This window comes from Pseudochaenichthys georgianus, chromosome 12, assembly GCF_902827115.2.
Source record: "Pseudochaenichthys georgianus chromosome 12, fPseGeo1.2, whole genome shotgun sequence".
Taxonomy (NCBI): Eukaryota; Metazoa; Chordata; class Actinopteri; order Perciformes; family Channichthyidae; genus Pseudochaenichthys; species Pseudochaenichthys georgianus.
In genome coordinates this window covers 16,459,781-16,475,351 of record NC_047514.1, presented here as the reverse complement: position 1 = coordinate 16,475,351, position 15,571 = coordinate 16,459,781, and the positions used below count along the sequence as shown (strand labels likewise).

The following is a 15,571-nucleotide window of genomic DNA, read 5'->3' as shown; positions in this document are numbered from 1 at the left end:
TCCCTGCGGTGGACTCTCATCATTTCAGACTGATTTCAAAATCATGCGAAAGCTAAGACGTGACAGAGTACATATTTATCCGAATATATGAAATCAAACATGTCACTGTGGCGTAGGCGTTTCCGCAGCCTTCAGTTGGCTTTATTTCGAGTACAGTACGACACTAATGTGGCACTCCTTGTTCTTTGGGCTTATTGCCATTTCCTTAGCAGGTTTGTTTTATTTTTTTACCCAGACCTAGGCCAGCTGATATGGCTAAGTGCAGGAAAGGCTTTTTCTTTATGTGATACAAGTCAACCTGCTTTATGCCAATTTGTGTCTGTGCTTTCCAAAGCAATTTAATCAGCTCTTATGTTTGCACGACTGAGCCCAACACATCTCATAAGACCTTCCTGTTGAACAGGAGGGAAAACAGCCCGGTGGTATTCACTCCACAGCATCATTCACTATTTCTTTGATTGGCTTCTAAGAACCAGTCAGTAAACATTGCTTTTATTCAAAGGTGAGGCTATCATCTCATCTTCACCTTCAGCCTCATTCACAATGCCAGAAGTAATGCTTATGGTTATGCAAAAGCCTTATATGTAATCTTTTTGAATGTTGTAAGATGTAGCAACGTTTCCCACCTCTCCACAGGGCAGTGTGTTCTAGTTCCTGCTGCACACTGTATTCACATCGTTTCACCTTCCAACTCTCAAGCTCCATCGTTTACTTTTTCAAACGAAGATATGAAGCATCATAAATCTAATTGCTACAGGAACGAATTTGCTCAAAACATAAAATACTGTAAATATTCAACTGGATTTGGGTGAATATATATTTTAATTTGCCCTTCTACTTTGCAAATTGATTATTACAAGCAGTGTATTCAGATTGTTGACTTCAATACAACTAGCAATACCTCATTGTATTGAATTCACAATTTAAAAGTAAAGAATTCTAAGCAATTAATAAATGTTATAACTCTTTACGTCAATTCAATTCAAAGATCAAGTAGCTGTAAAAAATGTAGTGCAGTAAAAAAAAGAAATTGTCTCTAAAATGTTTTATAGAAGTACAAGCTGTACCCAAGCTGTTCCTGCAATAACATGTGGTGGTTTACAATATTTTGGATTAAAAGAGAACATTGAACACAGCATCATTTTCAAGAGTTTTAATAATTTACTACAAAAGAGTGTAAAAGTAACAGACGTCTCCCACTGAAGTGGATCTGTCAATATTCAAAGTGATGACAGATGTAACAAATGTTTGCAAACTTGCCCACCTCTGTTCATTTGCGTACACTTACTTGGCAATTCAACCTCTTGGCTTTAATTAAATGAGTTTTGCACTGTATACTGTATATCAAAAAAGCTCACAGCAAAAAAATACTTTGATATGAATCACTTGAAAGTAAACCAACCAGCATGAAATGTACAGCTTTAAGAAAATAAAAATAAAAACACAGCTGAAAAGTGTATATACAAACATGCTAGGAGTGGAGCTCAGACAGGCCTTTCTAATGCTTCGCTTGACATCATTTAGTAGCGCCAATGAAATAAAGCATCATTCTTAAATATTTTTAATAACCTTGCAATATTCAAAAACCATGGTCTTCTATTGCCTATTTCAAGTTTTTTAGCAGAAGAGGAACACTTTATAAATATAGAGTTTATTGTATCTTCTGCATCAATTAGTTTAATTTAAACTCATTAAATAAAAAGGTAACATTTTCAATATCTGTAGAAAATAAAAACAACAACTTAAATGTTCATAACTGTGTCCACTTTTAAAGAGATGGTTGTTTCCATCACCCTTATCATTAAGTGCCTGCTTGGAAGAGGTAATATATATTTATATACACATTTATATATTTATATATCAAATTCTATGACATGATATAATTTGTATAAATATGGCATCTTTACAATTGCATTAACATGACAATTTTTTTTCTGATCCCAAGACAATTAACAGTCAATTAGGAAATGCCTTGTTTAAGTTTCTCATTTTCTTGTTTTAAATATAAAAAATAAGTCTCAATTATTTGCAAATGTATGTCTTACATCATAAACAACACCTCTGTCCTAACTGGTCAAATATGTTCCATTGTGTTCATATCTACAACACTCTGGAAGGTGAGGAAAAAGTGCCATTATCAAATGCTCCTCCCTTTGGAGTAAATGAGGACCTTTCGCCCCTCAAAAGTTTCATTGACCCACTGCAAGTCCCAAAAAGCTCAAGAGTGCAGTTCTATACAAAAATGTAAAAGCATTTTTGATGAAAAAAAGCCATGTGTGTGTGATGTCATGCCACTTTGCTGGTTGTACAATACGAAGTTATGTGGCTCTGCACGGATGCCACTTTTCACAAGTGAAGGTGTACAAAAAAAAAAAACTTGTAGAAAGCTTCTCTGTAAATGTCAGATGCTTCAAATGCCACTAAGAGGTGTGGGACGTAATGCTTTTTGATCAGAAGAAATGTAACATTGTGATATGTCAATAAAATGGACACTTTTTGTTGGATCCATCGGTTTCCCCCCTCAAAAAGCACCATAATGGACCAGTTGTGAAGGCTCAAGCTGTAATGGGTTTGCAGGCTGTCACGATTCACAAGTGACAGTTAGTTATTGTTCAGAGCTTTTCACTTTTCCTATTCAATACATTCCAGGCATGGGAGAGTACTTTCTGCCCTGTCCTTATCCCCATTGGGCCTATAAATCCATGTCTACCCGAAACAACAGAAGAGCTCTGGTGCTCTCTGGTGCCCAGAAGGAGGAAGCGTAGGCACAGAGGAAGTGAAGGGAACACCTGTTTCCTTAGAGCTGTCCGTTGAGTCTCACGCTGCTAAAGCATGTTCAGGATGGCATTGTATATCTGGACCAGTACAGCCAGGTGGACGGGCAGGCAGGACTGGCGGTCCTGGGAGGCAGGGGTACACGTCAGCCAGGACAGAGCGTTGTACTGCTCCAATACAAACCTGGGGTTAAGAAAATACAACAAATTAGCAATGATAATTTATTTAAAAAATGGTCATAATTATTTTATTTATACAGCACTTTTCAAAACAGCGTCACAAAGTGCTTTACATGGATTAAGAACAGGATGTTCAGGCAACAAAGCATGTGGTCAAAATTCCCCAAAACCCACCCAATACAACATACAGACATTGCAGCAGTAATACAAAAAGTATAAGTAAAACAAATAGAACATGGATTTAGAGTAAAACAGAGCAGTGTCATCATTAGTTAAACGCTTGAGACATTCTGAAACAATTTTAATGCTGTTCTAGTAAATCCATCCAGTAAATCTACTTTTATTTCCTATAGTGTGCACTAAAATAAATTGTCACTGTCAATATTGAAAGCAAATATTTATTAAGTATTAATTTAACATATATTACCACATATAATGGCTCACAATTATTTTTATTTTTAATGTATTTATATTGATACATTATAAATGACAGATTGAGATTTAATCAAGACAATTTAAACAACAAATAGACGTGTTTGCACTGTTGTCATATCTTATCAGTTATGATGTATTTCATTGCAAATAATAAGATGTAGATTTTTACTCAGAAATAAATATTAATATATATTAAAAAACAACAGTATTTAATGTCAATATTTACATTTGTGTTACTTTAGCTGAATGGTACACTTACTTATAAACACAGACATTTTTAAATAAATCTAAAAAAGTTGTATTAACTACTTAAATAAGACAACTGGCCGCAGGCTTTGAAGGGTTCATCCTGTTTTGTACTCACCCTCAAATATATTCCTATAGCAGAAGATAATGAAGTGGAAAGGGACAACATGTCATTTACCTGAGCACATCAGAGGTGGTCTTTGAGTCTAAGGGGTGAGGGGTCCTCTTTGTCTTGTCTGACACCAGCTCATCAGGCTGGGCTATGGATATGTGGTGGTGGAGGGAGGCCTGGAGAAAAGGAAAAGAGTGAAAAATGTCAAATGTTGAAGCATCCCTGGCTACACCGTATGCATTCTTAATGTTATAGCACATAGTTAAAGCTTTTTTCCTTTGTATTTCTTCTTGCACCCACAGGCAAAGCATACAGAGTTGTGGTTACCTTGAGGAAGAGTGGACACTGGCTCTCAGCCTGCGTACAGGAGGCCCAGAACCAGTGAGGGAGTCCATTGGCTTGTGCAGTGGAGACGTAGTAGCCCAGAGCTAGCGGCTGCTGCTTCAGCTCCTCTGGAGGACTGTCCCTGGACATCAGGCGCTCTCCCTGGCTCTTTACAAACACAGGAGAAGGCCACTTATTAATTACAAACCTTCATGGTGATCCTTTCTAATCCTTTGCACTGGCATGACTGGTGTGTTCTCCTTTAACAATAATAAAAACATGTCATTTTCAAGGCAATGCAAAAAGCATGAAAAGAGGACTGCTGAAACTCTTAACAAAAAAAGAGCTCCTCATGATATACTGTGGTTCAGCAAATGCCCTTATTGTTTTGTTTCCGATGCTTTTCGTTGTGCTTGAATGCAATCCTTGTAATTAAAAGAGAGTACACTACAGAAAATGTGAATGTTATACTGGTTTTAACAAACACTTATTTTATATACTCAAGCTTTTATTCACATTGAGTCAAACTTGTTTCAAGACAACATATATATTTACATGTTTTGCCCGTAGGTCAATGGTGACATGACATACAACCTCCGTATCAAGTTACTATAGCGTGTTATTGTTCAGCTACACACTGTTCCCACAGTTTGTCGGAACTGAAGGAAATGTTCTGTCAACATGTCTCTTCTGCTGTGCCTCCAAGACAAATTCCTATGTATCTATTATACCTGGCAAAACTGTAATTCTGATTATTGTTTGATAATATGAAGTGTTGAGTGTCAGTCTGCAGAGAAGAAGCTCCCATGCCTCAAAGTACAGAATCACATCTGAACCTGAAGAGGTATGCATCATGTTTCCAATACAACATTTCTGTAATAAACAGTTGTACATAGCAATTAAAATGCTTTTTATATGGTTTATGATTCACTCTGTAGGTCATATAGGGCTACAACAACCGGTTTAGGTATATCAAGGTCACAGATGATATGTTTGCTATGTGTGTGTGTTCTGATCACACCCTGTATTTCACTTATATCCTGAGTCAATGCAGTCTTCTTTCTTTCTTCAAAACAATGTATAAGTAGAAATGTGTATATCACTGTGCTTTTGTCTTTTACTGTACTACTGCTCACACTCCTGTAGGATGACTTCCTTCCACTGGCCCATGACTCACCTTGGTGTGCTGGAAATTTGATCCCATTCCCATCCCAGACGGAGACCCCGGCGAGGGCACAGGGGAGGTGTTGGGGGACGGGTGGAGGTTCCCTGTGATCAGCATCATGTCATGGCCAATGTCGTTCTCCAGCTCATCAGGGAAAGGCAGATCGAACATATCATCTGGGGGGGGAAACGAATGATGTTAGCACAGCCCTTATCAACCGAAACTCTAGTAATAAACATGACACATCTCCACTTTGAGGTCCTTTCCAACCAGCACATTTAATATTCAAACAAAGTGGCACAATGAAGTCCATAACAAGGAAAAGCCATCTGTGACTGGGTAGAGATGTTTTAGCACTAAGATAAGATAAGATAAGATAAGATGAACCTTTATTAATCCCCGAGGGGAAATTCAGTTGTACAAAAGCAGCAACAGGGTAAGCGTGAAAAATAGTACAGCAAAGATTCACACAGATCAATAAAATCTAAAATCTAAAATAAATAACATAAAATCAAGGAAATAATGATAATAATAATAAAAGACTATAAAAATAGGAGATATAAAAAAAAAATAATATTAAATCCACTAAAACGTAAAGGTAGTGGGGGAAAAGCTAGAAACTAGAGTAGCTAGAAAGATGCCACCTGTTGGTACAAAATATTAAATCTGAACCATTTTAAACAAGGTTAGAGTTGTATTTATGTGTCCTGACTAGGCATGTGACAATATAAAACATTCATGTTGTGATTATCCTGGTCAAAATAATACAAATGTTATTATCCTGGTAATCATCAAAGTATGCTTAAAACTTAAGATGGCAGCTACAGTAGAGATAGTGGAATCCTTTTGACTCACATGTTGCTATCTTACATTTTCTAAATTCAATTTCAGATAGGACAAATCTCTTTTTTAGTGAACATCAGAAAAGCTTTAATTAGGTCATCATTAACCATAAGGTCCCCTTGTCACTAAATGATGAATACATTACAAACAAATTGCTAGATTGTGTGAGTCTTTTCTTTCTAACATAACCAGAATCCATTTTTAATAGCAAGGAGGAAAGATTTCCAAGTCACTTATGTGTCACTCAATATGTTATTTTGATAATTCATCATCATTAACAGGAGTGCTTTCCTCCTATATTTGACTTACTCTAGCCTTAAGTAATCGTGTGATTAATTAAATGATGAGTGTTTTCCTGCTAGTTGTTACCATTATTGTCCTCCGTGGGGTAGGAGCTGGGGGCCAGCTGGGTAGTGGCAGAGGTTGGAAAGACGAGGATGTGTGTACAGGAAGCATCCTGAGGCGTGTTCAGCTGGGAGGTCTGCAGGTTCAGAGCAGTACTGCGGCCGAACACTGAGCCCATGGTGACTGCATCTGGACACAAAGAGAAACACAGCACAGGGGTATGTTAATACAAGGGATACCAAACATTTGTGTGAAATAAAATGGACCACGACTACTGCTTTTTCTATTTCTTGCTGCAACTCATTTACAGTTGTTTCTTGTTCGCACTATTTAGCGCAACAATCTTGGACCTTATCGGTTTTTCAAACATTGTATCACATTAACTGTATTTCTTGACTATATTATTAACAATTTCGATAAACAACATTCTGGCTTTTTTCAACATACTAATTATGACATCCTTTCTTTATTTTAGACATGGTAAACTATGACCTGCTGTACAAACTGTACCTGGGTTTTTCGGATATTTTTGATGTACTCTCCCCTATGTCGTTTTAAAATATTTTTTGACATTCTGTTATTTAACTTTTTTCTACATACTATGTCGCTTTTTCTGACATTTTCGCTTTTTTATACTATGTATATTTTATTTCTTTTTCGGCATACTATACTATATCCCTTTTTCTGAAATCTTGAAAAAAAATCCTGAAAAAAATTGTCGACATGATATTATTTGACATTTTTCAACATACTACATTGTGTCGCTTTTTCTGATATTTTCGACATACTATACTATAGTCGTTTATTTTGGAAATGTTCAAGTAAGTATACTATGACTACTGCTATACTACTATTAACGCATTGTTGAAGATGTATACAAGGCTGATAACGTAAAGGCGTTGGCCTACTTGCTGTGGCTGATCCCTGGACACCCGGACTCAATTTCAACCCTGCCCATCATTTATGTTGTAGTTTTAGAAAGTGTACAGGCTACTAACCAGGCATGATCACAAAGGAACCTTGTGGCTCCATGGCTACCAGGCAGGCACTGAGGATACTGGGGGAGTCAGCAGCTGAGATCCCACACATGCGACAAGCCTCCTTCAGCTGGCGCCCAATCGAATGGAGGGAATGCTCCCCAAGGAGTGAGCTCCAGTCTGGTTCAGAGAGAGGAAGAGAGATGCATAAAACAGAAGGAGAGAGACATATGAACTAGTCTTTAAATGGATCATTCTCTAATTATTCAAAGCTCTTAAATAATTATTGGGGGAAAAGAAAGGAGAACAAATAAAATAAGAACGATACAAAAACAGATGTGTGTAAAACAGTGTAAATGAAGTCTGCTTTACATGTATGAAGTGTATGTCATAATATTATGGTATCATGGTCATAGTTAATGTTGAATAAATGTCCCTACTTACTGCTTTGTCTTCGCTTGAAGCAGAGACATCTCCCCAAATGAACATTCACTTATTTGTTTTTGTTAATATATGCACTCAGAAACAAATTATAGTGATCTTAAAGTAATGTTTTATCCAAATAAGAAAATAAATCCAAATGATATCTTTCCTCAAACAAGTACTTAATATTCCCCTTGAACATGGCTTAAGTGTTTTTCATGTGTTTCAAGACAAGCCTGGCTTCTTTTAAAACAGACGTCACTCACCTTTCAGCTCCCCGTGACCCAGTCTTCCTAATCGACCAATCACAATCCTCCATGGCATTGAGGTCATTTGGATGATCCCAATACACCATTCCCACAACTTCTGTAGTCCCATCTTTCTGGCTGAAACCTTGGGACGTCGCGCTCTGGATTGAAGAAAGAAACAATGAAATACGTAGAGATATCACAAACAAAAGCAGAAAATAATATTTTAAAAAACTGAGTACAGAAGTAACCAATTTTCTCACCTGTTGGGTACATCAATGTTGATAATGCTAGTCTCTAGGAGCTCCCCCTGCTGGTCGGTGCAGGAAACAAGGATCCAGCGCTGGTCGTGTGATAAGCAGTATCCAACAAAGAGCACATTATATTTGGGAGGGATCTCTGCCCATATCTCCCCTTGTTCTGGCAGCTTGGCGCGGGTCGGACCAAGGATGAAGGGGGGGGTGTACAGCTGCAGTGGGCTGGGATGCTGGAGCAGGAAATTACATTTCAAGTAAGAAGTGTGAATTAATATCAGGAGCAAGTATATAATAATCAGTCTGGAAAGTTGATTAATTTATTTGCCTACCTCTGGACTCTTGAGTACAGAATTGACAGTGGAAATGGGTCCAAAGCCGGTCAGGGACTTTATGTATGTTTGTTGGGGCAGCAGACGTCTGCATTGGGAGTAACAGGAGAAGGACAAGGAGCGCAGATGCTGCAGGTAGAAATGACTCTCCCCACTGGCCGGCTGGAGAAGGTACTGGCATGGCACCACCTAGGTTAGACAAATGAAGATAGAAAGAAACGTTGATGATGACAGGAGTGGGAGTGTTCTGTTTAATTCTGTAACTCTGAGTATCTCCCTACCTGTAGCACCAGGGCCGGTCTCATGGTCTCAGGCAGAGTCTGCAGCATATCTGTGTAGCAGCGAAGAAGCCCTAGTAGCCAAATGCTACTGGAATCCACCTCGTCGCCCTCTTCGTCCTCTCCCACTTCATTTCTCGCTCCACTTGAGCTGAGAAAAGCATCCACTATGTATATAACAATAGCTGGTGGGTTGGCGCAGCTGTCGATTGAGTCGGGCGCAGTGGGGATGCCGATTCCGGACTGCTCAGCAGTGCTAAAAGAGAGCAAAAGAAAAAAGAAGTTGTATATTTATTGTACTAGTGAGGCTACATTTGAGTTGAGTTGTTTTCCTCAATAAGTCTCACAGTTCAGGGATTTCTGCTGGTGTGTTGGCTGGTGGTGTGGCACTGGAAGGCGCTTTAGAGTCGCTGCTTGCTCCTTGGGTTGTTTCCCCCGTTTGATTTGAGGTTACTGCAGTCGGGGCAGAAGTGTTTCCTGACCCAGCAGTGCCTGGAGCTTGTCCTCCATCAGGGCCCCAAGCTTCAGGCTGCGCTGAAGAGGCAGGCTGGGCTGAGGATGTGGGGTTTGAGGGAGGCTCGACTTTGGGGGGCAAAAAAAGGCTGCTGTCCAAATGCAGTCCTGACAGCTGGGGACCTGCAAGAACAGAAAAAAACACACTTACTACATAATATTAATAATGTATCCATATTTGCTGTAAGCATCAAATACACCAAGAAACCCTGTAGAATCATGATCTCTCCATTCTCTTTTACTCATACGCACCTTTCCTTCATCAGGGATTTGAATTTCTAAGACAAAAGTTATTTCAGCTCTTATAAGTATTTTGAGAGCACTCTCTACCAATCTACCAAACTAGGTCTGTGAGCCTATAAATAACACAACAGGACCTACTTTCTTGACGGACACAGTCTCACCATCAGTCATGATTACAGAGACATTCATTTACCTCAGAACGTCTTCCCTAGGCTGTCACACCACTGTAGGTATTATCTGAATCCGCCCCAGAAATAAGCCACCCTCTAAGTGGTGGTATGGGGTGAGTAAATATTCTCACCAAGTTGCTGCTTGCAGGCATATGCATAAAGTTTAAGTTTGCTGAGGTTGTCCGAGTGCTGCTGTCCCGCCCAGGGTCCCGTCACCCACTGGTCCACGTCCAGCTCCTCCAGCTTTTCGGGCTCCACTTCCTCCCCCACTAGCACAAGACCATCCCTGGACACTCTGGTTAGAGGACGGTGCTTCCCCAGGCGGCACGTCTGGAAACAGAGTCAAGGCTTATGTTTATTCTCTGATTAGAAACACTTATCAATATGTGTTGGAAAACTACAATGCTTCCAATTCAGAATCCAATCACTTACCTCGTAAACAGCGCTGAGCTCCTGGAAGAAGGCCCGGGCTGCAGTCAGCAGAGAAGGACTATTGGGACACAGAACCAAATACGCCACATCCCGCTGCCCACCATAAGGCTCCAGCAGCAGCTTCTCCCAAAAAGGTAATGCCAAAGGGGACAATGCCAAGAAGTCCCTCTCCCGGTCATAGCCCAGTAACACTGTAGGGATGGGCAAGGGCTCCGGGGACTCCTCCGAACCTTAGACAAATAGAAATAGTACCCTGTTTAGTTGGCTCTGTGCATAATATCACAGGCAACATAAAGTAGCAGACAGAAGATTTGTATTCTGCATAAGATCAAATATCTTGACTCACCGTAGGATCCTCTCCCGGCCATCTTATGGAACTGCTGCCAGGTGAGTGGACCCTGAACATGCTGGATGTTTTCCCACGTCCGTCCTGTTCTCTTCTTCTGGATAGCATCCTGCAGGAAAGGCTGCAGAGACAGCAGCATACGAACCATATCCTGGGACGACAACATGTTCATGTCCACCACTGTGGAGATTGTCGGACACACACACAAACACACAAAAAGGATACATGAACAACGGATGCACACATGTTAACATGATTCTATACACCAAATAAACAAAAAACACACATAAAACAAATCAATACATAGTTTAGATAACATAATGTCAGCTAAGTAACAGTTTCACCAAATATCCGTTAAATAGGAATTATTTAACGTAGTTTATCACACACTGTAATCCCAATAATGCATTTGGTTATTTTTACTTTGTATACTTTTCTTCAGCAGCTTCTTACCATTTGTGTGCGGCCAGGAGTGAAGAGCGGTACTTCTGACGACAGCTGGATCTACTTTTCCTCCTGTGGGGTTATCCACATACTGTAGCCCCTGTCCCAAGGCATTGTAACAATCCACACAGGCATCACTCTCATCTGCCCACTGCTTTTCAGACGTCCAGCTTTGCAGCAGCGCCCCCTTGCGGCCATGGCAGGAACAGCTGAGGGGGAGATGCAGTGATGCCAGGGAAGAGATGGGCTGCGAGCACTGCTCCTGCAGGAGGACCATGACTAGCGGAGAGGCGGGGGCTGCATCCTGCGTCCGTTTGGCCCTAGGGTCACCCATAGTGGGGTCCCTCCGGCAAAGAGCCAGCCTCCTCTCAGCCGCTCGGCCGACCTCAGAGGTCCGACCAAAAATATCCATCTCGTCCTCCAAAAAGAGGCCTGTGCCGTGGGCCAGCCGCCTGTTCACAATGGCACTGAAGCCACACATACAGCGGTACTGATCTTCACAGGTGGAGTCAGGGATATACACGCCAACATCTGCTCCTTTGACATTCATATTGCAGGCACAGATACAGCAGCTGTCAAAGTTGCGGTCCTTGAAGACGTTGAGGACGGAGTCTGAGAGCAGGAGGATAGCGTACAGGCTGTGGGCCTCAGGCAGGGAGGTTCCAGGCCGAGCTTGGTGCTCCACAGAGCTCAGAGGCAGGCTGGTGGAGGGGGTGGAAGCTGGGGAGCTGAGCTCAGTACCATCCTGCTTCACAGAACCATGGCCAGAACTTGCAGCGTTGATACCCCTTGGTGTACGAGGGGTGGGCACAGAGAAGCGGGGAGTGGCAGGAGACGGGAGGATGCCAGCAGAGGTGCTCACAGAGGTGGCACTCATCTGGCCGTACTCCTGGTCAGCAAAGTTGTTGACACTGGGCATGTTTCTGAAAAAAAAATATTCAAGAACATACAAATAATATTCAGATAGACAACAAAGATCACTTAATACGTATGAGCAGGATCTCTTTAAGGGCCAAGACTACAAGGTTAACATCAACATAATACAATGTGGATATTCAGGATCTCTTAGTGACAAAAGCTTGCCATCTCAAACTACTCACGTGTATCCATCTCTGTTGAAGGTTGCGTTCTGGTTATGCATGACTGGGAAATGCTCCATTTTGGGCATCATGGCCCAGGATGGTCGATAGTAGCATTGCTCGGGAATCTTGAGTGGTGGGAGATTCTGACTGGGTAAGCAGGTGAGCGGAGCAAACATGGAGGAGCCTATCGTTGGCTGGATAAAGAAGATGTAATGGGAAAAAGGGTGTCTCTTAGTAATACAGAGGAATGTGGTTCACATATCAATCTAGTAGGAATGCCTTGCAAGAAATAAGGTACTTTAGTTAGCAGGTTACATGTTATGCTACAGTAAGCAATAAGTCGTGTACAATCACACAAAACATCAAGTGGCATAATCAAATCTACAATGTACACTCCGTGATCCTTCTATATTAATGTAGCAGGGAAGAGCCCCTTTTTGCTTTTATAATTGACCCCTCACCACCATAATAATGGTTGTGTATACTGTATATATATGTATATGGTTATACTGTATAGCATACAACACTTTATAGACTATAGAAGCTGTGGCACATTCCAATAAAAATCCACTACATTCGGAGTTGACACATTAAGTCACTCTATTTTGATCAGATACATTCTGCTGCTAAATTGAACCTCTCAATTCTATATTGAGTGGCACTAACAATGCTTGTTGTCTGTGATGACGAGCAGCTGCACTTTATAGTGGCCACTCAGTGCCTTCTCTCTAGTCTATCATTTGCACGTCCCCAATGCAGTGCGTACAGGTGTCACCACACAGAGATAGCTAATTAGCACGCTACAGGTATCGGTGAACCATATCCAACATGTTGTTTTAGTGCGACAGGAGTGGACTGTCAGTCAGTCAAACATTGTATTGACTTTCCCCTTCCCCCTTTATATGGATACAAGTACATTTATGAAAGAAATGAACCAGCCCAAGTCCCTTTTCTCTTCCTAGTTTTAACACGTGAAAATGCAGCTATATGTTCTGCATATGTATTTCATTGTCTCTCCTCACCTTGATATCCTCCTGCCGTGGACTGGCCATGCCATCCTCAATCTCCATCCTGTAGTCAGTAAACTGGGAGGAGAAGTAGGGCAGCATGTGGTCCGCTGCCCCACTGTGAGTAGGGGGCTCTTGGCTGGGGAGGTCACGATACGGCGTGATGGGAGAGAAGGCAGGGTGCTGCTCTAAAGAAGGCGGGGTGGGAAACATCCTCTGAAGGTCTGCTACTGCTGAAAGGAGACAGAAATTGAGATGGAGAGAGGAGATGAAAACATCGAGGTGTAATGGGAAAACACATAAAAGCTGTACTTAAATAGAAACTTTTTACATGATTTGCTCATTAAAGTGACTCACTGGATGGATAAGGTACCGCAACTCTCCCTTCTTTCCCCAGAGGGCGATCTTCTGAGGATACTGGTAGCTTGGTTGAGTGCTTGTTGGGGTAAACAGTTTACATATTATTACACATCAGAATACACTTTCCAACTTGAACATATTTAGGCATTACACATAATGGTTGATTAGTATACAAATACATAATATCACAGCTTCTGTTTTCACTTAATCTTTCAACATAAAAACTGTGACTACAGTAAGTGTGCCAGAACTAAAACTGTCAGACAAATGTCAGAATACAGAATATGCCTCACCCCCAACTCTTCCTCATCTTCATCAAATATGTTGTCGAGATCAGAGATGTTGACCACCAGATCTTTCACTCTGGTCAGAGAAGGGTTGGCTTTGGCAGCTGCGTCATCCTGACCTGATTCGTCTAAGAGAGCACACAAAACACTTAGGAACAATGGCTGCTAACAACCCATGTAATACTGCACTTTGAAATGATTTTTCTGCACCCACCTGATTTTGGAGTTGAGTTAAAAATGGACATAGCATCTTTCCCCTCAGGCAGTGTTCCATTGCTGGTGATTTCTTCTCCCTGGTGGATCAATAAGAATAAAGTAAAACATTGTTTGAATAAGACATATTGCATGTTTTTCAACAGCACAATCAGTCATGTGATCCACGGTTAGAAGATCATGTGTTGGAATCTAAACTATCACTGTATTGAGTTATTAAACCATGTCCTACCTTAGCCTTTTTGCTGAGTTCTCGCCCTTGACCCTTTAACCTCTTGGAAGAGGAGAAAGTGTACTCGATGTCTCCTTCGTTAAAGTCGTACGGGTCTTCGCCCGGCTCCCGCAGCGCCTCCACACCCGGCTGCTGTAAAAGGCCCAACGTCTGGATGTGGTCCTTCAGCCTCTCCTCTGAGATTTTAAATCTCTTGTGAGTCTGTGTGTATAGTCTGGAGGAGACAAAGAGTAAAACAAATCAAATAAAGTGTAGTAGTGAAAATGTATTATTTATGTCAAACGTGCTTTCTTTCATTGCCTCATATCTAAACTCATATCTTATTAAAAACTCTATTTATTGGTCCATAAATGCTTTCATAACACCAGTTCTAACTGCTTAAGCTGCTAAATGAGTGCAATGTGTATTGTTTAAGTGTTGTTTAGTATAACTCTAGCTCAGGTATCACAGGCAGTTTTTTGCATCTCTTTATCTGTATTCTTTGCTGGTCTTTGCTATTGACATTTTGCAAAACATTCCTGTTTTTTCTCTCTCCCACCTCTTTAGTGGAACTCCCTCAGTCGCTGTCTCCGTCTTCACTTCCTCTAACTTATCAGTGGGGAGTTCACAGGGTCTGAAGTCAGTCTTATCAGTCCTGGGGGTCCTGAAGCCTCTCCACCAGCCCGCCTCATTCTCCCTCTGCCTCAGCAGAGCTGCATACATGGCCGTCTCGCTGTTAATCATCCCCATCCCTGAAGACCCATCCTGACAGACAGGCATATCCATGGGCCCATCCAGGACCTCCGGGTCCTGCCCCCGGGGGTGGGGGCTGAGTGTAGGAGGCAGGGGAGACATTGGCGAATTGAGTAGGGAGTCATGGGCTTTTCTGCCATTGGAGAGGGGTTTAGGATACTTGCAGTTTGGCAGAGGGGCCATAGGCTCCAATGATGGCTCTAAAGCCACAAGACCCCCGAGCTGGGGCCCTCCTGGCGAGTCCTGCTCCAGGGGGCTCTCCTGTGTAACAGATAAACGGTGGTGGAAGGCAATCGTTGCTGGCCTCTTGGATTGTTTGTCAGCCTTCTCCGTCTTGTCGCTGATCTTGTGTTTGGGCAGCGAGGGAGGGTATAATGAGGGGCCCGAGGACTGAGGGGGGTTGGCACTACTCTGGGGGTTGTTGGTGGATGTGGTGGTCAGATTCAACTTCTGCTGCTTCAACCTGTAACACAATCAAGTAGATTGACACACAAAAAAGAATGTGAACAACCTTAAAGGAACTGTTTTAAGGTCATGATTACATGAGTCTTTCTTTAAAGACACAATAGGATCA

The 15,571-nt window shown here is 41.5% G+C and overlaps 1 protein-coding gene across 2 annotated transcripts in view; it reads right to left on the bottom strand.

Annotated features, from left to right (window-relative positions):
* Positions 1-977: 977 nt before the first annotated feature.
* Positions 978-15,571, bottom strand: part of LOC117456000 (mediator of RNA polymerase II transcription subunit 13-like) — an 81,726-nt gene continuing 67,132 nt past the window's right edge. The window contains exons 10-31 of one of the 2 annotated variants that reach the window (XM_034095695.2): positions 14,804-15,460; positions 14,266-14,479; positions 14,035-14,113; positions 13,827-13,948; positions 13,531-13,609; positions 13,189-13,406; positions 12,185-12,360; positions 11,094-12,007; positions 10,641-10,820; positions 10,295-10,524; positions 9,994-10,192; positions 9,284-9,572; positions 8,940-9,192; positions 8,659-8,847; positions 8,336-8,559; positions 8,091-8,233; positions 7,423-7,581; positions 6,449-6,613; positions 5,249-5,412; positions 4,075-4,239; positions 3,814-3,923; positions 978-2,958 (exon numbers count right to left, since the gene is read on the bottom strand). In XM_034095695.2, coding sequence (XP_033951586.1) covers positions 2,826-2,958; positions 3,814-3,923; positions 4,075-4,239; positions 5,249-5,412; positions 6,449-6,613; positions 7,423-7,581; positions 8,091-8,233; positions 8,336-8,559; positions 8,659-8,847; positions 8,940-9,192; positions 9,284-9,572; positions 9,994-10,192; positions 10,295-10,524; positions 10,641-10,820; positions 11,094-12,007; positions 12,185-12,360; positions 13,189-13,406; positions 13,531-13,609; positions 13,827-13,948; positions 14,035-14,113; positions 14,266-14,479; positions 14,804-15,460 — 5,062 coding nt within the window. In that variant the 3' untranslated portion in view covers positions 978-2,825. The remainder of the gene's footprint in view (positions 2,959-3,813; positions 3,924-4,074; positions 4,240-5,248; positions 5,413-6,448; positions 6,614-7,422; positions 7,582-8,090; positions 8,234-8,335; positions 8,560-8,658; positions 8,848-8,939; positions 9,193-9,283; positions 9,573-9,993; positions 10,193-10,294; positions 10,525-10,640; positions 10,821-11,093; positions 12,008-12,184; positions 12,361-13,188; positions 13,407-13,530; positions 13,610-13,826; positions 13,949-14,034; positions 14,114-14,265; positions 14,480-14,803; positions 15,461-15,571) is intronic. The other variant, XM_034095696.2, reaches the window with a different exon arrangement.